Source organism: Brachyistius frenatus, unplaced genomic scaffold (genome assembly GCF_029030835.1).
Source record: "Brachyistius frenatus isolate BFR_SWC_R1_liver_20210118 unplaced genomic scaffold, ASM2903083v1 Contig_495, whole genome shotgun sequence".
In the NCBI taxonomy this organism is placed as follows: Eukaryota; Metazoa; Chordata; class Actinopteri; family Embiotocidae; genus Brachyistius; species Brachyistius frenatus.
This window is the reverse complement of record NW_027211094.1, coordinates 59,867-87,687: the sequence shown is the minus strand read 5'-3', so window position 1 is coordinate 87,687 and position 27,821 is coordinate 59,867. Positions and strand designations below refer to the sequence as shown.

Sequence of the window (27,821 nt, the reverse complement as noted above, 5' to 3'; positions counted from 1 at the left end):
ACACACACGCAAGCAAACACACACACATGCAAACAAACACACACAAACAAACATGCAAACAAACACAAACAAACACACACAACAAACGCGCAAATAAACAAACACGCAAACAAACAGACACAAACACACAAATAAACACACACACACAGACACACACAAACAGACACACACATCTTCCTCAGTTTGAACTGATACTTGAACTTCTTTCTTCACTCAAACTAAAAATAACATTTTGATCGAATTCTAAAGATATAAAGATTTATTTTTTTGTGCCTTCAGGTCTGTTTATGTATATTTGTATTCTTCAGTTAGTTTATTGCTGTGTTTGACAGTAGACGGTGCCAGAGATGCTCTGACAGCTCACTTCTTGTCCACAGACGGAGCTCCGGCCTCGGGGTGAACTGGAAGTCCCTCCCCGGAAAAAGCTGGAGGAGGTTTCGGATCGAGGCGGCGCCTTCCTGCCGCTGATGATCCGTCTCTGCCCGCTGCACCCCGGGTTGATCTCCGCTCCGAGGGACCGAGGCACGGAGGAAGCCCGCCGGCAGACCGAGCACCGAGGTGAGCCTTTATCCGAGGAGGAAGAGGAGGGTTTCGGGGAGGAAGCTGCCGCGCGTGGAGCAAGTTTTAGGTTTCATAGAAGCAGGCTGTTGTTTCACTGCAGTTTATAAATCTCAGTCTGTGTTAATATGAACTAAAATCTTCATTCGTCATTATTTCAGTTTGGTTGAATCTGCACGGCTTAAACATCTTCCACCCCCCCCCCTTTTCTTCCTCCTCCTCCTCCTTCTCCTCCTCCTCCTTCTCCTCCTTCTCTTCCCGCCTCCAAGTCCTGAGACTTTTGAAAACTTGCGCGTGTGTGCGAATGTATTTCTGAGCTTTAGGATAAAGAGCATGTTGGTGATGATTTCCGTTCATCCGGGTAACAGCTGATGTCTGAGAGGAAGCAGCTGATGTCTAACTGCATCAGAGGAGAGTTAACACACCGGCTGCACACAACATGTCCGACTGTTCACACGAAAGATGAACAAATATAATATATATGTATGAAGTTAGATATCAACGCTCTCACCTAAAATCAGTGCAGCAGAACAGACCACCAGGGGGCGCCACAGATATTCAAACTGAACCTCTGATTCATGTCTGATGTTTATTATATTATATTATGTTGTTATGTTATGTTATATTATATTATGTTGTTATATTATATTATATTACATTATGTTATATTATATTATATTATATTATATTATATTATATCATGTCAGGTCAGTTATCAGATTTATGTGACCAGCAGACAGCATGAAAATATTTTGTTATTATGGACGAAGATGCTCAGAGACGTTAAATGTTATGATGGTGTGGTCGCAACAATAACATTAATATTTTGTGGCTTATTCCTGACATATAATTCTAAACTATTTATTTTAGTGATTTTAGTGATATTAGATATATTTAGTGTTTGAGTTATAAAGCTGGGTGATGCATGTCAGAGAGAGTCCTCACAAGTATAGGAGTACAAATGTATGTGTGTGTGTGGGGGGGGATGTATTGACACAATGGTCCTTTTGTCTGTTACTATGACAGCTCAAACACCGTCGGTGCAGCACACATCTCTGTCATGTCTATGTTTAAGAAAAAACAAACCCACTGTAGTTCTGAACTTTCTAATATTTTACTGCATTAAACAATTTAACCCACAAAAGAAGAAGAATTTACAGAGAAGTCATCTTTTTCCAAGATTTTGAAACTGTGTGTTTTTTAAATGTAAAGCTATTTCAGTTGTGGGGACGACCCAGATCAGATAAAATGATTTTTCCAAATATTCATGAAAATAATTGAAAGATCCAAACAATTAATGTTCATTTTTATGGCATCACTTTTGTTTTTCATCTCACCACCCTCATATTCATCTTGTGACCCTTTGACGGGGCCCGGACCGCTGTTTGGAACCACTGACTACATTTTATAAAGTGTTTAGTAAAAACACGCCTGTTGAACATCACTGAAATGTTAAATTGTATAACAGTAACTATTATTGTTCAGCGGAAGTGTCTGTATAATTAAAAACAGATAGGTCAGAGCATTAAAATTATACAACCTGAACTACTGCAACAGTAAAATGATTCTTACATAATATTGTTCCATTTTTGATAATGTTGACAAGTTAAATTGTTTTCTGCATTAATTTCACGTGATACGTTCAATGCTGATAATAGCTCTGTATGTCCTGAGCTACATTTTGAAAGTTTTACCTTCAAGAAATCCTGATATTCAGTCAGTAACATCTGACGTTCTACTGATTAGAGACACTTTTCATGAACAGTAAATCTTCTTTTCTCCGTCACAAGTACAGATTGATCATTTTTATTTCTGCTAAATCAGAAAATGTTATAATAAATAACAATGAGACAGAATATATTCAGCCAAAGCTTCTTACCTGTAGCTCTGACTAATTGAATGAATCAGAAATTAATCAGAATAGTGCTGCTCACATTTTAATCATATTTGTACTGCTGAAACCTTTGAGAAATATTATTAAATCTGGTCATAGTGTGAAATCGTCCCAGTAAAGAGGCGGGTGGAGTCAGGCGGGTGGAGAAGGTGAAGTGGGGTTTGAAATGAAGGACTTTAAGTTGGAGTATTTTTTTACACATTAGTAAAGAAGTAAATCAGCAGTACTACATCTCTGTGATTTATCTGTCTTGGTTTATAATTTGCAGCATAAATAATCTTATTTCTTTTATGGAGGCCCGTTTTTTCTTCATTACGAAGACGGTTTGAAAGTTTATCTCCATCTTTTCTGTGTTGTGCTGCTGATTAACGGGGAGGACTGGATGCTCCTGAACGCAGCAGTGAGAGTGTGATGGGATAATAGTGGGGGGGGGGGGGGGTTTGAGGAGGAGGAGGTGTGTGCTCCTTAAAACCTGCTAATCCTGCCGTCCTCAATCTGTGTGTGCTGCGCGGAGGAGGCGACCGGACGGATTCTTTCTGCTCCAACTCGGAGCACAAAATATTCTACTGTTGTTTGGAGATCTGAGGACGCTGCGTTCCTCCCGGTTCCTCCCGGTTACCGGAGGATTTACAATAATCACGATGAGCGCTGCGGAAAACTCCGACAGCGACTCCAACAAGCTGGAGTCTGTGATCCAGGTGAGGCTCAGCGGCCTCCTCCTCCTCCTCCTCACCTGTTGGTCTCATGTGCTGACAGCTAAACCTGCTCATTTCATCATGCATGAATCTGTGTGTGTGAGGACAGTGTCTCCGGGACATAGCGGTGGACTGTGTGTCCTCAGGACTCTTTGTCCTGCAGTGTGTTCTGTGTTGTTGTGATTGTGTGAACATTGAGACTTTGAATCTGTAAATGTTCCTAACTGAAGCGTGTGTGCTTGTTTCGTGCACCAGCGGCTGGAGGAGAGCGTCCTGTCTGAGGAGAAGAGGCTGAAGGTCCGGGGCCCCTCACCTGACGCCCCCCCCACATGTCTGCCGGCCCGAGTGAGAGAGATCGTCACCAAGAACCTGAGCGACAGCCGTGAGTTTCCTCCGTCTGCTCTTCCTGGTGTCTTCGCGGTTAACGTTCGGTCCCTGATGGTTTTCTATGTCCCAGGAGGAGCAGCAGGAGCAGCAGGAGCCATGTCCTCGGTCATGTCCCTGCAGGAGGAGAACCGAGTGCTGCAGGGGGAGCTGGCCCGGCTCGAGGACCTGCTGGCCCACAGCAGAGCGGACCGAGACGAGCTCGCCATCAAGTATGGAGCCATCAGTGAGAGGGTAAGACACCAGGACAGAGAGGACGGAGAGGACGGAGAGGACAGAGGGGACAGGGAGGACGGAGAGGAGATGGAGAGGACAGAGAGGACAGAGAGATGTGGCTGGAATAAAGTCCCAGTCAGGATGTGGTTCTGATCCATCTCAGTATGTTCTGACTCCACAGACGTTCGTCTCTGAAGGGACTTCTCGTCCTTTGTCCCAGTCCGCTGTTTTCTTGGTTTCTCTTTGTCTGAGATTTGCTCGTCTCCCAGGTGATGGGGCCTGGAATGAGCTGAAGTGGAATGTTGCCATGGTGTCTGTCGCCCCAGGCGACTGTAAACAGTGGGTGGGGGTGGGGGTGGGGGTGGGTGGTCGTATGGGTGGAACATTACTGAGGGATCCTGCAGGCCGCGTCCAAAACCCAAACTCACATTTACAATTAAAGAAATTAGTTTGATTCTAAAACTATTAAATACTATAAACTTCAGAAGTTGTATTAAATCCAATAAAGTGACACGAAACGTCTTCCAGCTTCTCACATTCAACCATCTTTACACAGCGCGACTTCACATCTTCATTCTTTATTCTGATGAAGTCCTTTAATAAAACAAAGTCGATGATTGGTCTCCACACGGAGATCCAGCTGGAGCTGCAGTCAGCGACAGAAAGAAGATGCTGGAGGAATCAGATCTTCATCACCAGTTCAAGTTTAGCTGCAACTTATTCCAGACGGAGAGCTGAGAGCAGCAACAAGAGCTGCATGGTTTAAATGTCATCATCCAGGATCCTGTCGGTCTTCATACTGCCCTCTGAGCCTGTTTTTAAATTCAGCTGCGCTGCAGTGTTGGAGCTGAGCTCTCCATCAGAAGGTTATTACAGAGAGGCAGGTTGACCAGCGGCTGTTTCCAAGGTCAGAGGACAGTTTGTGGGTCAGACATGCTGGGATGTCCAGTGGATGTGTTCAGGTGTTCACCTGATCATCTGTGTCATAAATGCGTCACCACCTTCCTCTCTCCTTTCATTCAACCTCAGCTGGAGCAGACGCTACGGTTGGAGACGGGAGACCACGACTCAGCAGAGTCCGGCAGCCTGACTCAGCACAACGTGGATCTACGCAGGCGGATGGAGGAGGAACAGGCCGCCTACAAGCGCAAGCTCACCGCCTACCAGGAGGGGCAGCAGAGGCAGGCGCAGCTGGTGCAGAGGCTGCAGGCCAAGGTACGACCGTCAGACCTCAGACAGGTGGAGTCAGACAGGTGGTATGACAGGTGGAGTCAGACAGGTGGAGACAGACAGGTGGAGACAGACAGGTGTGACAGGTGGAGTCAGACAGGTGGAGACAGATAGGTGGAGTCAGACAGGTGGAGTCAGACAGGTGGTATGACAGGTGGAGTCAGACAGGTGGAGACAGACAGGTGTGACAGGTGGAGTCAGACAGGTGGAGTCAGACAGGTGGAGGCTGACAGGTGGAGTCAGACAGGTGGAGACAGACAGGTGTGACAGGTGGAGTCAGACAGGTGGTATGACAGGTGGAGTCAGACAGGTGGAGACAGACAGGTGTGACAGGTGGAGTCAGACAGGTGGAGTCAGACAGGTGGAGGCTGACAGGTGGAGTCAGACAGGTGGAGACAGACAGGTGTGACAGGTGGAGTCAGACAGGTGGAGACAGATAGGTGGAGTCAGATGTGTGACAGGTGGAGACAGACAGGTGGAGACAGATAGGTGGAGTCAGACAGGTGGAGTCAGACAGGTGGTATGACAGGTGGAGTCAGACAGGTGGAGACAGACAGGTGTGACAGGTGGAGTCAGACAGGTGGAGGCTGACAGGTGGAGTCAGACAGGTGGAGACCGACAGGTGTGACAGTCTTCCGCTCCTCCAGGTGCTGCAGTACAAGAAGAGGTGCGGTGATCTGGAGCAGATGATGCAGGAGAAGTCCTCTGAGTCGGAGAAACACAGCGTAGGTGGAGGTGATTCATTCTCAGCATCTTAACTCCACCTTCTTCTCAGATATCTCTTTAATGCGCAACCTTTTATTTTAGGATCACAGTGAGAGATCAAACGGTCGCCATCAGGACGAAGCCGGCAGCCTGGAGGAGGTTCTGCTCCGTCTGGAGGAGGAGCAGCAGAGGTGACGCAGCATCCAAAAACATGCACCTCAGGTCAGGTTACCTGGCGCCGCGCTAGTGGCAGCCTGCTGCAGCAGCTCCCCCCTGAGAGCCCCCCCTGAGAGCCCCCCTGCTGTAGTGAAGACATTTCCCCTCGGGGATTAATAAAGTGTATCAAATCTAAAAAAAAATCAAATCAAATCACAGGGTTGATCTGGTTCTAGTGTCTCACACCCAGAACAGCATCAGGCTCATTAATGCAGCAGACACATGGTGCCTACATTACCCACAATGCAACTCAGAGGTCTGAAGCTTTAGCAGCTGATGTGAAGTATTATTTTCTGACTGGAAGTCTTCAGCTCTACCTGACTTATCAGATTTCACGAAGCTCTCTCGAGCCACAAAGACTTCATAAAAGGTTTTTTATAATAATTCTTTCAACATACTTTGCTGAACAAGGAGCCATTTCTGAAAATGTGCCGCCTCCCTCCAGGCCTGATTCGGGCTCCTTTAAGAAGTGTTCTGCTCTGTTTTCTTGTTCAGGAGCAGCAGCCTGTCTGCGGTGAACGCGATGCTCAGGGAGCAGCTGGAACAGGCCGGTTCGGCCAACGAGGCTCTCAGCCGGGACATCCGCAGGCTCACCGCTGATTGGACGAAAGCCCGAGAAGAGCTGGAACAGAAGGAGTCTGACTGGAGGAGAGAGGAGGAGGTGGGAGAGGGATGCTTCCCGTCAGCAGAGCTCTTCTCTGACAGAAAGAAAGTGTGGAATATAAGATGTTGTGTGTTCAGTCCTTCCACAGCTACTTCAGCAGCGAGCACGGCCGCCTGCTGACTCTGTGGAGACAGGTGGTCGGCTTCAGGCGCCACGTCTGTGAGATGAAGAGCGCCACTGAGAGGTGAACGCTGCACCCAGATGACGTGGACATCTTCTAACAGCGGGCTCACTTCCTCCTCACCTCTCCCTCCACCCCCCCTCTTCTCTCAGGGACCTGTCCGATGTGAGGAACGAGCTGGCCCGGATGTCCCACTCCACCCAGGCGTCCTGTGCCGGTCTGTCGGCGGCGCTGCAGAACCGGGAGGGGGGGGCGGCGCTGGCTCTGGAGCGGGAGAAGGTTCTGCGGGTCCAGCTGGAGCAGCAGCTGAGAGAGCGAGTGGCCGACATGATGAACCTGCAGACCCGAACAGATGCAGAGAGAAGTGATCTGAACGTCAGGTGAGTGTCGGCTCAGCTCTCCTGCTGCTGTACGAGTAGGAGGAGCTAATTCAGGAACCGCCGGTTCTTTAAGTGAACGTCCCATTTAGTTCTGACATTAACGGTGATTAAACTCTTACACGACTTACATGGCGTGAAAGTCTCCCAGTTAATTCTTCAGGACCAAAGAACAACGCTGAGTCAGAGAACGGCTGACAACAATACACGGAAATGATCAATTAAATCTGTTCATAAAGTCAGCCGTCACACTTTCAGCACAGCTTCTGTTGATGTTTTCTTTTTTTCTTTTGAAATTGCAATCTGTTGCAAATCTTTGCGTTCATTTCCTGAAGAGACTGATTGAAATGAAACATGAAATCAGATGTTTGAGTGGAAAATCATTTTGTTTTGAAAGACATGTGCAGCTGAAATAAATTCACTTCCATCAGTTTTTGATGAGTTTAGAAACTTTGGTGCTGCATTTTAAAATCCCTTCAGCGCTGATGGACATCTCTAACTGGCTTCGTCTCCATAGCAACGGTCACAAAGGCTCATGGGTACTGCAGTATTTAAACGTGTCAAACAACAGTGATGCCACAGATGAAAACTGAAGGACCTCCTTTTCTTTTAATGTCTCCGAACTGACAGCTTGTCAGATTCTGTGCGAGAGGGCGAGAGGCTGAAGGTCCAGATGGAGGACAGAGACAGAGACGTCCTGACGCTCACCAGAACGCTGCAGGTCAGAGGAGTGATGAAGATGAGAGTGATGAAGCTCAGTATGATGATGAGTGTGATGAAGATGAGTGTGATGAAGATGACTGTGATGAAGATGAGTATGATGAAGCTGAGTATGATAAAGCTGAGTGTGATGAAGATGAGTGTGATGAAGGTGAGTATGATGAAGATGAGTATGATAAAGATGAGTGTGATGAAGGTGAGTATGATGAAGATGAGTATGATAAAGATGAGTGTGATGAAGATGAGTGTGATGAAGATGAGTATGATGAAGATGAGTATGATAAAGATGAGTGTGATGAAGGTGAGTATGATGAAGATGAGTATGATAAAGATGAGTGTGATGAAGATGAGTATGATGAAGATGAGTATGATGACTCCTCCTCCTGAAGGTGACTGATGAGTCTGTGTTCCATCAGGAGCGGAGCAGCAGCGTTGAGACGGACATGCAGCTGATGAGAGCGCAGACGGAGACGCTGCTGGACACCCTGCGGGACATCGCTCAGGTCAGCACACCGTCTCACGTCAGGACGTCCCGTCAGGACAGACGTGCTTCATCTTCACTTCCTGTTACAGACGGTTCTGTCCGACGGAGACTCGTCCTCAGAAGCAGATCAGGACGACTCCGGGGCTCCGCTGCTGGCGCTGATTCGAGACTCCTCCCATCACCGCTCCTCCTCCCCTCGGAGACCCTCCTCCCCCTCCCCCTCCACCCCCTTCTCCCGAGCCCCCCCCCTGCTTTCTCTGCCGGACGCAGCGCTGTCTGCTCTCCGCTCTGCTGTCACCAACAAGACGCTCCAGCTGCAGGTGACACCAAACTTTACACACTGCATGAGGTCGCACGTGACGTGGTTCGCACGTGACGTGGTTCGCACGTGACGTGGTTCGCACGTGACGTGGTTCACACGTGACGTGGTTCACACGTGACCAGAACATAACTGATTGAACTTTCAGGTCGTTCTGAAGAGAAATTTGTTGAATGAGGATATTTGAAACATTTTCACAAGTGTTTAGAATAAATCAAACTTCATGAAAGTTTGCTTCATTCCAGGATTTAAACTGCGATGACCAGAATACAGTGAACCCTCGCTATAACGCGGTTCACCTTTCACGGTCTCGCTGCTTCACGGATTTGCATCGTGCATTGTGTTCTGCATTCTGATTGGCTAAACAGTCTCTCCGCTTCTTCTCTACCTGTTTGTCAATAACGTTGCGGTTTAATATGTACACGTACGTAAAACAGCTTGCCAAATTTAAGTTTGCAAATTCTCTTGCAATTTCAAGTTTCTCTAAAACCCATAATGTCGACAAAACGTTCTGCACCGACAAAGGCACTTGCACTTGTTCTTCTCTCGAAAAACCACACCTGCACCGCCGGCTTTAGAAGAAAGAACCGCTGCAGAGCGGAGTCAGGATGCAGCGGCTCAGTCAGAAGAGCAGTGAAATACACGAGTCACTATTTGTCCTACTGTACTTTGTATTTGTTTTCATAATCATTTTTCATTTTCTCCCGTTCTAATCCAATGACTCGGGTCGCAGTGGGGCGGTGCCGATCTCAGCAATTTGAAGCCTTCAGTTCGTATTGATGATTAAAATTATTATTTTACAGTACAGTAGTTATTTGTAAAAAAAAAAAAAAACATTTATACAGTACTTTTATTTGTTAAACAAATGCTTGGGCTTGTAAAAAGGTTTTGTTCTTTGGTTTCAATGTATTATGGAGTATTTCATTGTATAATAACTGTAAAAAAAAAAAAAAGGTTACTACTTCACGGATTTCGCCTATCACGGTCTCTATTTGGAACGTAACCCCCGCGAAAAACGAGGGTTCACTGTACAACATCTCAGCAATCATTTCCGTATTCAGCACAAACCCACTTTTTTTTTTAATTAGATTTATAAATATTATTCCTTCTTTCCAAACAGTAGATGTCGGCATGTTTAACCAGGAGATTGAAAGCTTTTTTGAACCTTCTGTCTCGTGTTTGCAGGACGTTCGAGGTCGCCTGCTCTCTGCTCAGTCTTCGGTACAACAGCTACGAAAGCAGCTTTCAGAGTCTGATTTGTCCAGAAGAGACGCGGAGCAGCGAAGCCAAGCGCTACAGCGAGAGAGGGACAGCGCTCAGAGGGAGAAGGAGGCCAAACAGAGAGAGAAGGAGCGTATGAGGCAGGAGAGAGACTCGCTGGCCAGGTGCACCTCCTCTCCCCATCCGTCATCACCAGCATCCTGCAGGCTGTTCAACTCCAACATGTTCTCCTTCATGCAGTGAGAAACTGAACCTGGAGAAGACGGTCCAGGCCGAGCAGAGCGGTGGACACATCCTGCAGATGGACTGTGAGAAGCTGCAGCTCACCGTGACGTCCGTGCAGCGAGAGCGAGATCACGAGAGGGAGGAGAAGGAGGCGGCCCTTCAGGAGAGGGACCGGGCCAAGGCGGAGACTCTTAGGATGTAAGCAGGTTTAATTCATGGTGATTAAGTGAAGGAGATGTGGACACTAATCCATTCAAAAGATCTGCTTCCTGTCTGTACAACCCTCAGACACACGTCTCACCTGTTATTAACACAAACTCATATACTGTCTTCACTTTTACACACGTCGACATTCAGTCCTCAAAACCGTTGAAGAAAAGTAGCGTCTGTTATTATTTACATGAAGAGAAGTTCATAATGAAACACTTAATAATGAAACTACCTCCATAGATGTTAAATCTACGACAACATGTTCATTCTGTGGGGACAGTTTTAAATAATACACATCACTGAGCTGAGAATCACTGCATGCTGCACAGCAGGTGTGTTCACTTCCCTCCTGCACACTCATAAACACACACTAATAACTACACACTCATAAACACACACTAATAACTACACACTCATAAACACACACTAATAACTACACACTCATAAACACACACTAATAACTACACACTACTAAACACACACTAATAACTACACACTAATAAACACACACTAATAACTACACACTCATAAACACACACTAATAACTACACACTCATAAACACACACTAATAACTACACACTCATAAACACACACTAATAACTACACACTCATAAACACACACTAATAACTACACACTAATAACTACACACTCATAAACACACACTCATAAACACACACTAATAACTACACACTACTAAACACACACTAATAACTACACACTCATAAACACACACTAATAACTACACACTCATAAACACACACTAATAATTACACACTACTAAACACACACTAATAACTACACACTCATAAACACACACTAATAACTACACACTCATAAACACACACTAATAATTACACACTAATAACTACACACTAATAAACACACACTAATAACTACACACTCATAAACACACACTAATAACTACACACTACTAAACACACACTAATAACTACACACTCATAAACACACACTAATAACTACACACTAATAAACACACACTATTAACTACACACTAATAACTACACACTCATAAACACACACTAATAATTACACACTACTAAACACACACTAATAACTACACACTAATAAACACACACTAATAACTACACACTCATAAACACACACTAATAATTACACACTACTAAACACACACTAATAACTACACACTAATAAACACACTAATAACTACACACTAATAAACACACTAATAACTACACACTAATAAACACACACTAATAACTACACACTCATAAACACACACTAATAATTACACACTACTAAACACACACTAATAACTACACACTAATAAACACACACTAATAACTACACACTCATAAACACACACTAATAATTACACACTACTAAACACACACTAATAACTACACACTAATAAACACACTAATAACTACACACTAATAAACACACTAATAACTACACACTAATAAACACACACTAATAACTACACACTCATAAACACACACTAATAATTACACACTACTAAACACACACTAATAACTACACACTAATAAACACACTAATAACTACACACTAATAAACACACTAATAAACACACACTAATAACTACACACTAATAAACACACTAATAACTACACTCTAATAAACACACACTAATAACTACACACTCATAAACACACACTAATAATTACACACTACTAAACACACACTAATAACTACACACTAATAAACACACTAATAACTACACACTAATAAACACACACTAATAACTACACACTCATAAACACACACTAATAACTACACACTCATAAACACACACTAATAACTACACACTAATAACTACACACTCATAAACACACACTCATAAACACACACTAATAACTACACACTACTAAACACACACTAATAACTACACACTACTAAACACACACTAATAACTACACACTCATAAACACACACTAATAACTACACACTCATAAACACACACTAATAATTACACACTACTAAACACACACTAATAACTACACACTCATAAACACACACTAATAACTACACACTCATAAACACACACTAATAATTACACACTAATAACTACACACTAATAAACACACACTAATAACTACACACTCATAAACACACACTAATAATTACACACTACTAAACACACACTAATAACTACACACTCATAAACACACACTAATAATTACACACTAATAACTACACACTAATAACTACACACTCATAAACACACACTCATAAACACACACTAATAACTACACACTACTAAACACACACTAATAACTACACACTCATAAACACACACTAATAACTACACACTAATAAACACACACTATTAACTACACACTAATAACTACACACTCATAAACACACACTAATAATTACACACTACTAAACACACACTAATAACTACACACTAATAAACACACACTAATAACTACACACTCATAAACACACACTAATAATTACACACTACTAAACACACACTAATAACTACACACTAATAAACACACTAATAACTACACACTAATAAACACACTAATAACTACACACTAATAAACACACACTAATAACTACACACTCATAAACACACACTAATAATTACACACTACTAAACACACACTAATAACTACACACTAATAAACACACACACACACTAATAACTACACACTCATAAACACACACTAATAATTACACACTACTAAACACACACTAATAACTACACACTAATAAACACACTAATAACTACACACTAATAAACACACTAATAACTACACACTAATAAACACACACTAATAACTACACACTCATAAACACACACTAATAATTACACACTACTAAACACACACTAATAACTACACACTAATAAACACACTAATAACTACACACTAATAAACACACTAATAAACACACACTAATAACTACACACTAATAAACACACTAATAACTACACTCTAATAAACACACACTAATAACTACACACTCATAAACACACACTAATAATTACACACTACTAAACACACACTAATAACTACACACTAATAAACACACTAATAACTACACACTAATAAACACACACTAATAACTACACACTCATAAACACACACTAATAACTACACACTCATAAACACACACTAATAACTACACACTAATAACTACACACTCATAAACACACACTCATAAACACACACTAATAACTACACACTACTAAACACACACTAATAACTACACACTACTAAACACACACTAATAACTACACACTCATAAACACACACTAATAACTACACACTCATAAACACACACTAATAATTACACACTACTAAACACACACTAATAACTACACACTCATAAACACACACTAATAACTACACACTCATAAACACACACTAATAATTACACACTAATAACTACACACTAATAAACACACACTAATAACTACACACTCATAAACACACACTAATAACTACACACTCATAAACACACACTAAACACACACACACACTAATAACTACACACTACTAAACACACACTAATAATTACACACTAATAACTACACACTAATAACTACACACTCATAAACACACACTCATAAACACACACTAATAACTACACACTACTAAACACACACTAATAACTACACACTCATAAACACACACTAATAACTACACACTAATAAACACACACTAATAAACACACACTATTAACTACACACTAATAACTACACACTCATAAACACACACTAATAATTACACACTACTAAACACACACTAATAACTACACACTAATAAACACACACTAATAACTACACACTCATAAACACACACTAATAATTACACACTACTAAACACACACTAATAACTACACACTAATAAACACACTAATAACTACACACTAATAAACACACTAATAACTACACACTAATAAACACACACTAATAACTACACACTCATAAACACACACTAATAATTACACACTACTAAACACACACTAATAACTACACACTAATAAACACACACTAATAACTACACACTCATAAACACACACTAATAATTACACACTACTAAACACACACTAATAACTACACACAATAAACACACTAATAACTACACACTAATAAACACACTAATACACACACTAATAAACACACACTAATAACTACACACTCACACACACTAATAATTACACACTACTAAACACACACTAATAACTACACACTAATAAACACACTAATAACTACACACTAATAAACACACTAATAAACACACACTAATAACTACACACTAATAAACACACTAATAACTACACTCTAATAAACACACACTAATAACTACACACTCATAAACACACACTAATAATTACACACTACTAAACACACACTAATAACTACACACTAATAAACACACTAATAACTACACACTAATAAACACACACTAATAACTACACACTCATAAACACACACTAATAACTACACACTCATAAACACACACTAATAACTACACACTAATAACTACACACTCATAAACACACAGAGGCTGTAAAGTAGAACATGTGTTGCCCTCTGCAGACAGAAGCAGTGGGACCAGAGCGAGAGTCGAGCCTCTGCTCAGCGCGCCGAGCTGTCTGCAGTGAGGGAGACCCACCAGCAGGGGGAGGTGGAGAGGCAGCTGCTGCAGGGGGAGCGGGCCCAACTGACGGAGGCGCTGACTCGGGTAAGAAGAACCTGTTGTGGTCTCAGTGAAGCGGACGTAATGTTCCTGTTGTGTTTTGTCTGAGAGACTGCGCTCGTCTCTCCAGGCTGAGAGCAGCAACACGGAGCTCTCGCTGCTGCTCAGCCGGCTGCAGTCGGAGGACGCAGCGCTCAGAGACACTCTGGACAAGATGGGCAGCATGAACGAGAGCCTGGCTCAGGACAAGGCTGCCCTGAACACCTCCATCCTGCAGGTGAGCAGAGGTCACGACCTCGGGCAGACAACAGGAAGCCTGAAGCAGCGTACCACCACAGCATCCTCTGTCTGTACCCCGCTCCTTCCCTTATGTCTCCATCCCCGATGTCTCCGTCCCAGATGTCTCTGTCTCTGAATTTTTTTTTTTTTTTAAATCCTCAATTGTCACCGAGCTCTGATTGATTAACAGAAATATGTGGCTTCACTTCCAGTCCAGCTTAAACAGTTACGAGTGGGCAGGACATACATTTGTAATGTAAAATAACATTTTACTATCTATGTATTCAGTATCTCGTGTTCATGTCGGACCGGTTTTCAGGGCCTTTAATGTGAAAGTGTCCCTCTGACCTTTATTTTGAAGCTGGAGGAGGAGAAGGCCGTCCTGCAGGCTCAGGGACGCGACGCGGAGCAGGAGAAGCTGACCATCAGGGACGAGCTGGTCCGGCTGGAGCAGGACAGGCTGGAGCTGGAGTCGGCTCGCATCGCGCTGCACCAGTCGCTGCAGGACACCGAGCTCAGCCGGGTGGGGATGGAGGCGGAGCTTCAGAGCCTCAGGGCTGACAGACTGAAGCTGCAGGAGAGAGTCACACAGGTACATCACGGTTGTATTACATCATCATCCAACCTGAGGGCACAGAGAGGTGTAGATTTATATTGTTGTCGGTCTTCGTCCACAGCTGTGTGGCGAGGTGACCTCTCTGGGTTCAGAGTTGAGTCTCGCCCGAGGAGAAGATCAGAGGAAGGAGGTGGCCTTAGAGGAGGTGGGCCGCGGTCGTGCAGAACTGACCCGAGACAAAGCAGCTCTGGTGGTCCAGCTGACGGCCTCAGAGAGAGAGAACACCGTGCTGTCAGAGGAACTCGCTGCTTTCAGGTGCGCCATTTCAAATAGTTCCTCTCTGGGAGGTTTTCAGGAGTCTGAGTGTAACCGACGGTCTGACCTGCAGGTCGGAGCGCGAGTCTCTGGAGACCAGTCTGTTCGAGGTGCAGCAGCACCTCCTTCAGGTGGAGGCGCGCAGGGAGCAGCTGGACACGGAGAACCACAACCTCCGGGTCCGCTGTGAGATGGCTGCAGGTGAGAACATGGAGAGTAGAGGAGAACATGGAGAGGAGAACATGTAGAGTAGAGGAGAACATGGAGAGGAGAACATGTAGAGGAGAACATGGAGATGAGAACATGGAGAGTAGAGGAACATGGAGAGGAGAACATGTAGAGTAGAGGAGAACATGGAGAGGAGAACATGTAGAGGAGAACATGGAGGGGAGAACATGGAGAGGAGATCATGGAGAGGAGAGCATGGAGAGGAGAGGAGAACATGGAGAGGAGAACATGGAGAGGCGAGCATGGAGAGGAGAGGAGAACATGGAGAGGAGAACATGTAGAGTAGAGGAGAACATGGAGAGGAGAACATGTAGAGGAGAACATGGAGGGGAGAACATGGAGAGGAGATCATGGAGAGGAGAGCATGGAGAGGAGAGGAGAACATGGAGAGGAGATCATGGAGAGGAGAGCATGGAGAGGAGAGGAGAACATGGAGAGGAGAACATGGAGAGGCGAACATTTATGATAAAAGATGTAGAGACGTGTGGTATCTGAGTTGATTCGTGATATGAGTGAGAAGCTGCCGCTGACTTCGGTGATTTGTCATCTCTTGTTCAGCCGAACTGAGGCGAGTTCGTTCAGACGGACAGACGGCGTTTGCTCAGGCTGAGAAGGACAAACAGACTCTGACTCAGACTCTGAGTGCTGCACAGCTGGAGGCCCAGCAGGCGCTACGTAAGGCCACCTCTGACCACCAGGAGGAGCTAGAGAGGCTGCTCTCAGAGAAGGTGAGGGCTCCTCATACAAGTTCTCCCTCATGCAGAACGTCTCTGATGAGTGTTTGTGCTGCTGGTTCACAGGAAGTTATGAGACACAGCCTGCTGATGGAGCAGGAAGCCGCTGTGAGGAAGGTGGTGCAGGAGACGGAGGAGCAGCTACACAGAGCCAAGAGAGACCGAGAGGAGCTGCAGGAGGAAGTGAGGAGTCTGCAGCATGGCAGAGATCAGAGTCTCCTGCAGGCGGAGAGCGACAAGCAGCAGGTCAGACCAGCAGACTGGAACAGGAGCTTCAGTTCATCCTGTCTGTCCTGACATCCGTCTGTCAGCCCCGCCACCCCTCCCCCCTCCCCTCTCCTCCTCTTTCTCCTCCTGTTAACCACAGCTCTCCTGTCTGCAGGCCCTCTCTCTGAAGGAGGCGGAGAAGGCCGTTCTGTCCGACAGGGTGTCCGGTCTGCAGGCGGAGGTGGCGGCTGCAGCCCTGGAGGCCGAGCGGATGAGCAGAGACGCAGCTCATTACAGAGAGCAGGAGCAGGTGAGGAGAACACCTGGAAACCTCCACCTCCTTTTCTGTGGATAAAACCTCCAGATAAATCTCTGTTTTAAATCTGGTGTCTGGCTGTTTATGTAATTCCTCTCCCTGGCAGAAGGGGGAGACAACACCTCCAAACAGCAGGTTGAACACTTCCTGTTTGGTGTTTTCAGATCCAAGTCGGAGCTCTGAGCAGCGAGCTGCAGGAGCTCCGCTCTCAGCTGGAGGAGGAGGCAGCGGCTCATGAGAGGGAGCTGCTGAGTCTGAAGGAGATCTGCTCTGATCTCCGGTCACGAGCTGAAGTTGCTCTCAGAGAGGTAGATGATGATTTAATGGACTAACGCACGCTGATGTTGACTTTATTAAGGACATGCATGAAGCTCTGAGATGTTCTGCTCGCTGTGATCAGTGATCCTCGTGACCTTTGCCCTCCAGCTGGAGCAGTGCAGAGCGGCTCTCTGTGCTGCCGAGGACAGTCGAGACCAGCTGAGGCGGGACACTCTGGAGGCCGAACGCAGTCTCAGCCAGACTCAGGACTCTGCAGACAACCACAGACGAGAGGGGGCGGAGCTGCGTCGTAGCTTCTGTGATGTCACCAAGGAGAGAGACACTCTGAGCCAATCAAACGTTCAGCTGAGAGAAACTCTGAGAAGCACTGAGACAGAGAGAATCAGGTGACCACCAGTCTGACAGGAAGTGACCTCACAGGGTCAGACAGATGTTTTAAAGCTCACTCTGTGTGTGTGTGTGTGTGTGTGTGTGTGTGTGTGTGTGTGTGTGTGTGTGTGTCAGTGTGAGGCGACAGTGTGAGGAGAAGGAGCAGCGGCTGGCTGTGCTGCAGGAGAACTTCTCCTCCTCTCAGAAGGAGGTGTCGGAGTTGCGCAGCTGCCTGAGAGAAGTTGAAAGGTCGCGGCTGGAAGCTCGCCGAGAGCTGCAGGAGCTGCGCAGACAGGTGAGACTGGCTTCACCTCCTCTTCACTCCTCCGGACCTTTCAAGGAGAGTGATACAAGGAGTGATGCTGCTGTGTTCCTTTCAGCTGAAGGTCCTGGATGGAGAGAAGGAGCAGAGAGGGAGGGAGGTGGCGGAGCTGCAGACTCGCCTGACACTGGAGGAGCAGCGAGAGGAGGAGAGGAGCCGAGAGGTCTTCACCCTCAAACAGAAGCTGAGTGAAGCTGAAACCAGCAGAGACTCCCTGAAGAAGGAGGTGAGGGAGGAGCAGAGAGGAGGAGACGGACAGCGTCGTCCCCTTGTCTTCGGTGTCTCACAGCTGTTTGTTGTGTTGCAGGTCTCCGTGACTCTGAGGCGTCTGCTGGAGACAGAGTCTGGCTGGCACAGCTGTGAGAGAGAGCTGAGTGCTCAGCTGCAGGAGGCGCGAGGCTGCGAGAAGAAGCTGCAGGACGAAGCCAAGAACCTGTCGCTGCGCGCTCAGACGGCGCAGGACGCCGCCGCCCAGTGCAGCCTGCAGCTCAGCGAGGCGCAGGGCCGGCTGGCCGCCACCGAGGCCGAGCTGTGCCGGGCTGAGGTGGGCCGGAGGGAGCTGGAGATCCGGCTGAGCGGCCTCCAGTCGGCGCTGACCCGGACGCTGGGCATCGGAGCAGGCGGGAGAGGGGCCAGGGGGAGGAGCCCAGGAGGGAGCTCCGCCTCCCCCGGCTCCATGTCCCGCCACCACAGCATCTCACCACTGCGCTCCTCGCTGTCGCCCCCTAAAGGTCAGAGTCAGACTTTCAGTTTCTCTGTCTGATGATGGCTGATTGTTGTTGTTTATTTGTTGACTTGGGAACAGTTACTCCTCCCGGTGTTGAAAACATGATCTACAGGTGTTTCCGCTACATACAATAAATCAGATCTCCTTTATGGATCCTCATTACATACAGTGATATGTATTATAGGCATCGACTGAATACAACATTGTGAACAATCCAGATGCACACATTTGTTCAGAGGTTCCCGTATTTGTGCATCCAGTTGTTTATGAATCGTCACTAGAGGTCAAAGTTCAGACAGGAAGGAAGCAGCCGTTTCTACCTCGACAGAAAAACAAACAATTAAATAGTAGAAAAAGAAACGTGTGGTCATGCAGTGTCTGCAGTCAGTACATTAACACCACAGTAAAACTGCACCACAGTAAAACTACACCACAGTAAACATACAACACAATAAAACTACACCACAGTAAAACTGCACCACAGTAAAACTACACCACAGTAAACATACAACACAATAAAACTACACCACAGTAAAACTACATCAAAGTTAACATAAAACACAGTAAAACTGCACCACAGTAAACATACAACACAATAAAACTACACCACAGTAAAACTACATCAAAGTTAACATAAAACACAGTAAAACTACACCACAGTAAACATACAACACAATAAAACTACACCACAGTAAAACTACATCAAAGTTAACATAAAACACAGTAAAACTACACCACAGTAAACATACAACACAATAAAACTACACCACAGTAAAACTACATCAAAGTTAACATAAAACACAGTAAAACTGCACCACAGGCATAAACCACAATTATACTGAATAACTTTTCTTCGGCGCCTCCTACAGTTGTATCTGTAAATGTTGTTCGATTTCAACATTTGAACAGAGTTTCGCGGAAGCACCCCCGACAACACGTTAGGCTCCGGGGCTGCGTCTCCGGAGAGAGGCGACACCCCGCTGCCGCTCCCTCAGCCGGAGCTGGATCCCGACACGCTGCGCAGCGGCCTCAGAGACTTCCTGCAGGAGCTGCGGGACGCTCAGAGAGAGAGGGTGACGGAGCTGCACAGCACACAGATAAACATCCACCATCAGCTTCTGGTTCTGATCCAGTCTTTATTTACTGCTGATTTTACAGGACGATGTCCGCTGCCAGCTGGACGCCCTGCAGAGGGAGACTGAGGAGCTGCAGGGGGAACGAGACTCGGCTCAGAGTCGACTCACTCAGCTGCAGAACACCTTACAGGAGTACCAGGAAGGTCGATACATACAGTATCTATACATACATATCTATATCTATAATATCTATACATACATATCTATATCTACAGTATCTATGCATACATATCTATATCTATAATATCTACACATACATATCTATATCTATAGTATCTATACATACATATCTATATCTATAATATCTACACATACATATCTATATCTATAGTATCTATACATACATATCTATATCTATAATATCTATACATACATATCTATATCTATAGTATCTATACATACATATCTATATCTATAATATCTACACATACATATCTATATCTATAGTATCTATACATACATATCTATATCTATAATATCTATACATACATATCTATATCTACAGTATCTATGCATACATATCTATATCTATAATATCTATACATACATATCTATATCTACAGTATCTATGCATACATATCTATATCTATAATATCTATACATACATATCTATATCTACAGTATCTATGCATACATATCTATAATATCTACACATACATATCTATATCTATAATATATACACATACATATCTATATCTACAGTATCTATACATACATATCTATAATATATACACATACATATCTATATCTATAGTATCTATACATACATATCTATATCTATAATATATACACATACATATCTATATCTATAGTATCTATACATACATATCTATATCTATAGTATCTATAACTATTTATATCTATTTCTTTAGTATCTATACATACAGTGTAACCAGGGGGAGGGAAGCTGACAGGAGTCATACGTGTTGATGTGTGTGTGTGTCTCAGTCATACGTGTTGATGTGTGTGATTGTAGGAAGGAGAGAACTGGACGAGCGTCTGACGAGCAGTCAGATTGTGCTGCAGCAGCAGGAGGAGGTGGTGAGGAGGGGGGACAGGGAGAGGAGAGCTCTCAGCGACCGGCTGAAGGAGTTGGAGAGAGTGCTGCAGGCTGCTGAGGTGGACAAGAAACACACACAGGTACACACACACACACACACACACACACACACACACACACACACACACACACACACACACACACACACACACACACACACACACACACACACACACACTCTCAGCAGTGACCACTGATCTGCCTCCGCCACCATATGGCAGTCCTCAGCAGCAGAGACCAGACTGTGAGTGTAACAACAACAACAGATGCTGCTCTCTTGGTGTCTGCAGCACCGTTAACATGTTTCACCTCCTGGACCACAGGAGGAGCAGAGACAGCAGCATGATCACATGATCATTATCAGTCCTTTATAAATGTACTATAATGTAATTAACTTTCCGTCCGTCCTCCCTCCACCTCTGCAGGATCAGCTGAATAAGCAGCGCGCCACTGAGATCCGTCTGGAGGCAGAGAGGAGGCGCCTGCGGGAGGCGCTGGAAGCAGCTGAAGCTCGGGCCACCAGGGTGGAGCTGGGGAGGCGCAGCCTGGAGGGGGAGCTGCAGAGACTCAAACTGGGCCTGGGAGACCGCGAGGCGGAGAGCCAGGCGACTCAGGAACGCCACGAGTCTCTGCTCAAACAGGTACGACCGGACGATGCATTATAACTCTTATTATTGTGGCCTGAATGGAACGACAGTCTTCATCCTGACAGACAGACAGTCTTCACCCTGACAGACAGACAGTCTTCATCCTGACAGACAGACAGTCTTCACCCTGACAGACAGACAGTCTTCACCCTGACAGACAGACAGTCTTCACCCTGACAGACAGACAGACTTCACCCTGACAGACAGACAGACTTCACCCTGACAGACAGACAGTCTTCACCCTGACAGACAGACAGTCTTCACCCTGACAGACAGACAGACTTCACCCTGACAGACAGACAGTCTTCACCCTGACAGACAGACAGACTTCACCCTGACAGACAGACAGTCTTCACCCTGACAGACAGACAGACTTCACCCTGACAGACAGACAGACTTCACCCTGACAGACAGTCTTCACACTGACAGACAGACAGACTTCACCCAGACAGTGACAGACAGACAGACTTCACCCTGACAGACAGACAGTCTTCACCCTGACAGACAGACAGTCTTCACCCTGACAGACAGACAGACTTCACCCTGACAGACAGACAGTCTTCACCCTGACAGACAGACAGACTTCACCCTGACAGACAGACAGACTTCACCCTGACAGACAGACAGTCTTCACCCTGACAGACAGACAGACTTCACCCTGACAGACAGACAGACTTCACCCTGACAGACAGTCTTCACCCTGACAGACAGACAGACTTCACCCTGACAGACAGTCTTCACCCTGACAGACAGTCTTCACCCTGACACACAGACAGACTTCACCCTGACAGACAGACAGTCTTCACCCTGACAGACAGACAGACTTCACCCTGACAGACAGTCTTCACCCTGACAGACAGACAGACTTCACCCTGACAGACAGTCAGACTTCACCCTGACAGACAGACAGTCTTCACCCTGACAGACAGACAGACTTCACCCTGACAGACAGTCTTCACCCTGACAGACAGACAGACTTCACCCTGACAGACAGACAGACTTCACCCTGACAGACAGTCAGACTTCACCCTGACAGACAGACAGACTTCACCCTGACAGACAGTCTTCACCCTGACAGACAGTCAGACTTCACCCTGACAGACAGACAGACTTCACCCTGACAGACAGTCAGACTTCACCCTGACAGACAGACAGACTTCACCCTGACAGACAGACAGACTTCACCCTGACAGACAGACAGACTTCACCCTGACAGACAGACAGACTTCACCCTGACAGACAGACAGACTTCACCCTGACAGACAGTCAGACTTTACCCTGACAGACAGTCAGACTTCACCCTGACAGACAGACAGACTTCACCCTGACAGACAGACAGACTTCACCCTGACAGACAGTCTTCACCCTGACAGACAGACAGACTTCACCCTGACAGACAGACAGACTTCACCCTGACAGACAGTCAGACTTCACCCTGACAGACAGACAGACTTCACCCTGACAGACAGTCTTCACCCTGACAGACAGTCAGACTTCACCCTGACAGACAGACAGACTTCACCCTGACAGACAGTCAGACTTCACCCTGACAGACAGACAGACTTCACCCTGACAGACAGACAGACTTCACCCTGACAGACAGACAGACTTCACCCTGACAGACAGACAGACTTCACCCTGACAGACAGACAGACTTCACCCTGACAGACAGTCAGACTTCACCCTGACAGACAGACAGACTTCACCCTGACAGACAGACAGACTTCACCCTGACAGACAGACAGACTTCACCCTGACAGACAGTCTTCATCTGTGATGCTGGTCTCGTTGATGGTTTTCACACTAACTGCTTCCCTCCAACCTGCAGGTGGCCGACGGAGCCTCCCGGGTGTCTCTGCTGCAGGCCGAGGTGGACCGGCTCAGCCAGGCTCTGCTCAAAGCTCAGGAAGGAGAATGTGTCCTGAAGAAGAAGAGCTGGTCTCTGAACCAGAGCCTGCAGGAGGCGGCGGCGGCTCACAGCAGCACACAGAGTCGTCTGGCTGCTCTGCAGAAGATGCTGAGTGTGGCCGAACAGGACAAGAGGCTCCTGCAGGTGAGTTTCTGAGGAGAACCGGCCGAGGATGAAAAGTGAACTGTGATCTGATGATAGTTCTGTTTGATTCAGGAACGGATGGATGAAGCCAGAGCATCATCCGCTGAAGCAAAGAGAACCGTGGCCGCCTTCCCTGAGCGCGTGCAGAGCCTCCAGAGTGAGCTGGACCAGAGTGAGTTGCGGCGGGAAGAACTGGAGGCGGAGCTAAGTAACACTCAGGAGGTGAGAGACATTTAACCCTCAGCAGATCTGCAGCTGCTTTGACTTCTGTCCAGACAGGAAGTGGGACGTTGTTAAACTCTGTGGAGGCCTGCAGACTGATGTCTTCATGTGTGACCTCTCTTATTCTGTCAGGCTCTGCGTCAGCGTGCCGCCGCTCTCATGGAGGCTCGGCGCAGCGCCCAGTCGGCTCAGACGGAGCGGGCCGCCGTGGAGGAGAGACTACGTGGGCTGCAGAGGGCCGTCGCCATGCTGGAGACGGAGAAGAAAGATGCAGAAAGACAGGCTGTGAGGCTGGAGAAGGACAAGGACGCTCTGAGGAACACTCTGGACAAGGTGAGCACATCACCTGTCAATCACCTGTCACACATCACATGTCAATCACTGGTTCTGTAAAAGGAGCCAGTTGTGAATTTAACGTTCATGTTTGTGATGAACATTATTTTTTACCAGCAGGTCAAATCTTTACTGTTTTCTCCGTCCTAGTCCAGTGCTGTTAGCCTGTTAGCATGGTCTGATTCACCTGATGTGTCAGAAACCACTCGAGCAGCAGCGCGTTTATATTTCTGAACACGGATGTGTCGCCAGGTTGAGCGCCAGAAGCTGAAGTCTGAAGAAGGCAGCATGCGTCTGTCTGCAGAGAAGAGCCGGCTGGATCGCTCCCTGAACACGGCAGAGCAGGAGCTGCAGGAGGCGCAGCAGCAGATACTGATGCTGCAGGTGAGCTGCAATCATCATCAGTCACATGACACCCAGCGGCCATGTTGGAGGCAGAGAGCTGTCAGAAGGGAGCAGAGCAACCGACTTCAGTAACGAGGCTTTCTTTACTTGTAAAACTGGTTTCATTCTAAAAACTGGACATTTTCTCTGATGAATGTGAAAAGAAGTTGAACTTTAATGTTACTTCACAAAGTCTCTGAGGTTGAGTTTAACTTTAAGAGCAAATACTTCCTGTCATTATTCATCTCTGTTTGTTCCACTGAAACTTAAAATGACTTCAAGACCCAAAAGGAGTTTGTTATTATTCGAAATAAACATCCTAACTATGTAGAAATGTACCACAAACAAGTAAATAAATAAAGCTGCAGTGGGTTTGAGAGGAATTTTGAAACTCATTAAAGTTGTTTATTTCAGTTCATTTTACATCTCAGAGAAACAAACTGAACTCATTTAGATTTTATCCTGAATTTCCTGTTGATTGATATTCTGTAAGACTTGATGTCCTTTTACTCTGTGCGTGTGTGTGTGTGTGTGTGTGTGTGTGTGTGTGTGCGTGCGTGCGTGCGTGCGTGCGTGCGTGCGTGTGTGTGTGTGTGTGTGTGTGTGTGCGTGTGTGTGTGTGTGTGTGTGCGCGTGTGTGTGTCTGTGTGTGTGTGTGTGCGCGTGTGTGTGCGTGCGTGTGTGTGTGTGCGTGGGTGCGTGTGTGTGTGTGTGTGTGTGTGCTCGTGTGTGCGTGTGTGTGTGCGTGTGTGTGTGTGTGTGCGTGTGTGTGTGCACGTGTGTGTGTGTGTGTGTGTGCGTGTGTGCGTGCGTGTGTGTGTGTGTGTGTGTGTGTGTGTGTGTGCGTGCGTGTGTGTGTGTGTGTGTGTCGTGTGTGTGTGTGTGTGTGTGTCTGTGTGTGTGTGTCTGTGTGTCGTGTGTGTCGTGTGTGTGTGTGCGTGTGTGTGTGTGTGTGTGTGTGTGTGTGTGTGTGTGTGTGTGTGTGTGTGTGTGTGTGTGTGTGTGTGTGTGTGTGTGTCTGTGTGTGTGTGTGTGTGTGTGTGTGTGTGTGTGTGTGTGTGTGTGTGTGTGTGTGTGTGTGTGTGTGTGTGTGTGTGTGTGTGTGTGTGTGTGTGTGTGTGTGTGTGTGTGTGTCTGTGTGTGTGTGTGTGTGTGTGTGTGTGTGTGTGTGTGTGTGTGTGTGTGTGTGTGTGTGTGTGTGTGTGCTGCTCAGACTCAGCTGTCTGACACTGACCAGTCTCAGGGTCTGAGTGAGGGTCTGGGGAGGCAGCGTGATGAAGCCCAGCGGGAGGCGGAGCGTCTGAGGAGCAGCTTCAGGGACGTGGAGCGGACGCTGACCACCAGAGAGCGCGCTCACAGACACCGAGTCAAAGGATTGGAGGAGCAGGTGACCGCTTCATGATGTCATCACAGGGTCATTCACCTTCATCTGGTCTCAGCTCTCAGTCGCCTGACGTACCAGAGTTTCCCTCTAAAGTCATCAATAATAAAACGCCTGCAGCAAACAGAATAGAGAGAGGCTACGTACCTCCACACCTCATTAAGGAAACAAAACCAAAAAAACCACAAAAATCTGAGAACATCCAACAATAACTCACTGAAGGCCTAAATTTGAATCCCGGACGAGCCCCCATGTTACGACGCTGGACTCAACAGCAGCAACGTTAAAGAAGAAGTAACATTTGTAAATAAATATTTGATTTATTAATATAAATTAATCCCAAAGAAAAATGGATGCGGTGTGGGGAGAGTGCTGCTGTAGTTTGCTGGAGGAGCATTTTAAAGCCTCGTCAGGAGCAGCTGATTGGTCGGGAGCAGCTGATTGGCAGCTCCACAGACACACAGAGAATGTAACATTCAGTCTCTTGAAAATGAAGTCCTGTCATGTTTCATATTTAAATATCGACATGAAGACATGAACACCTCCGCTGTGGACCTGCAGCGTCTCCCTGAAGTGTGTAATGGAAAAAGAAATGTAATAATATTTGTTCGTTAAAACTGTCACAGGCGCCAAGAAACCTTTTAAACTTGTTTTACTCATAAAATATGATCACGAGTTTATCTTAACAAAGTTCTACTGCAGCCGGATTTGAATCCTCTGAAGTTGAAGAGGTTTGTTTCTGTTGTCCTGCTGCAGGTTTCTACCCTGAAGGAGCAGCTGCAGCAGGAGATGAAGCGGCGGCAGCCTTCTCTTCCGTCCTCCTTCCCGTCTGCAGGGAAGTGATCCAGGGAACATCACTCACCCTCAAAGACACCTTTCAAACACGTCCTTTTATTTTGTGACACTGAAACAAACCCTTCTATTTTACTGATACTGTAAACATCCAGAAGAACATTTGAAGTGCAGCGCAGATGTCAGGTGAAATGATGAAGAGATCCAGCAGCTGTTCTGATGACTGGCTCACATCTGAACTCCAACATCTTCCCAAACTTCTGCTCGTCTTCATCCAGAAACCCAGAATCCCCGCAGGACTCTGAACGCAGCACAGAAAGGAGACGTGCCAGCTGGGCCTCGATGCTTCAGCTCATATTAACAAACACTAATGAAGCAGCTGGAAGTCCTCAGACAGGTTTTACTGATCATAGATTTATAGATGGGATTTTAGAAGAGACTGTCACTTTATGTTACCAGCTGTATGTACTTTAATTCACTGTATTCATGACTAACACCAGCAGCACATGTATGAACAACACATGGAGAATAAACGGCACCATAAATATATTTCATCACCTCCATAAATCACATCTGACTCAA

General features: G+C 46.0%; 1 protein-coding gene across 2 annotated transcripts; it reads left to right on the top strand.

The window, feature by feature from the left end:
• The first annotated feature begins 425 nt into the window (after window positions 1-425).
• Window positions 426-27,821, top strand: LOC138614406 (rootletin-like). Of its 2 annotated transcripts, none has more exons than XM_069687853.1 (37): window positions 426-558; window positions 3,403-3,529; window positions 3,605-3,765; window positions 4,777-4,962; window positions 5,625-5,702; window positions 5,785-5,873; window positions 6,394-6,559; window positions 6,640-6,746; window positions 6,836-7,063; window positions 7,691-7,781; window positions 8,197-8,283; window positions 8,354-8,584; window positions 9,769-9,968; window positions 10,045-10,227; window positions 14,800-14,944; window positions 15,030-15,176; window positions 15,540-15,770; window positions 15,856-16,049; window positions 16,123-16,250; window positions 16,836-17,005; window positions 17,078-17,257; window positions 17,394-17,528; window positions 17,699-17,842; window positions 17,961-18,199; window positions 18,318-18,477; window positions 18,563-18,730; window positions 18,812-19,235; window positions 20,141-20,304; window positions 20,390-20,510; window positions 21,344-21,507; window positions 21,853-22,068; window positions 23,903-24,127; window positions 24,200-24,349; window positions 24,482-24,682; window positions 24,935-25,066; window positions 26,280-26,453; window positions 27,204-27,821. In XM_069687853.1, exons 3-37 carry the CDS (start codon window positions 3,631-3,633, stop codon window positions 27,288-27,290), a joined length of 5,880 nt encoding a protein of 1,959 aa, XP_069543954.1. In that variant the 5' UTR covers window positions 426-558; window positions 3,403-3,529; window positions 3,605-3,630; the 3' UTR covers window positions 27,291-27,821. The 2 variants fall into 2 exon arrangements, with proteins under 2 accessions (XP_069543954.1, XP_069543953.1); XM_069687852.1 differs by lacking the exon at window positions 426-558 and adding an exon at window positions 2,921-3,150.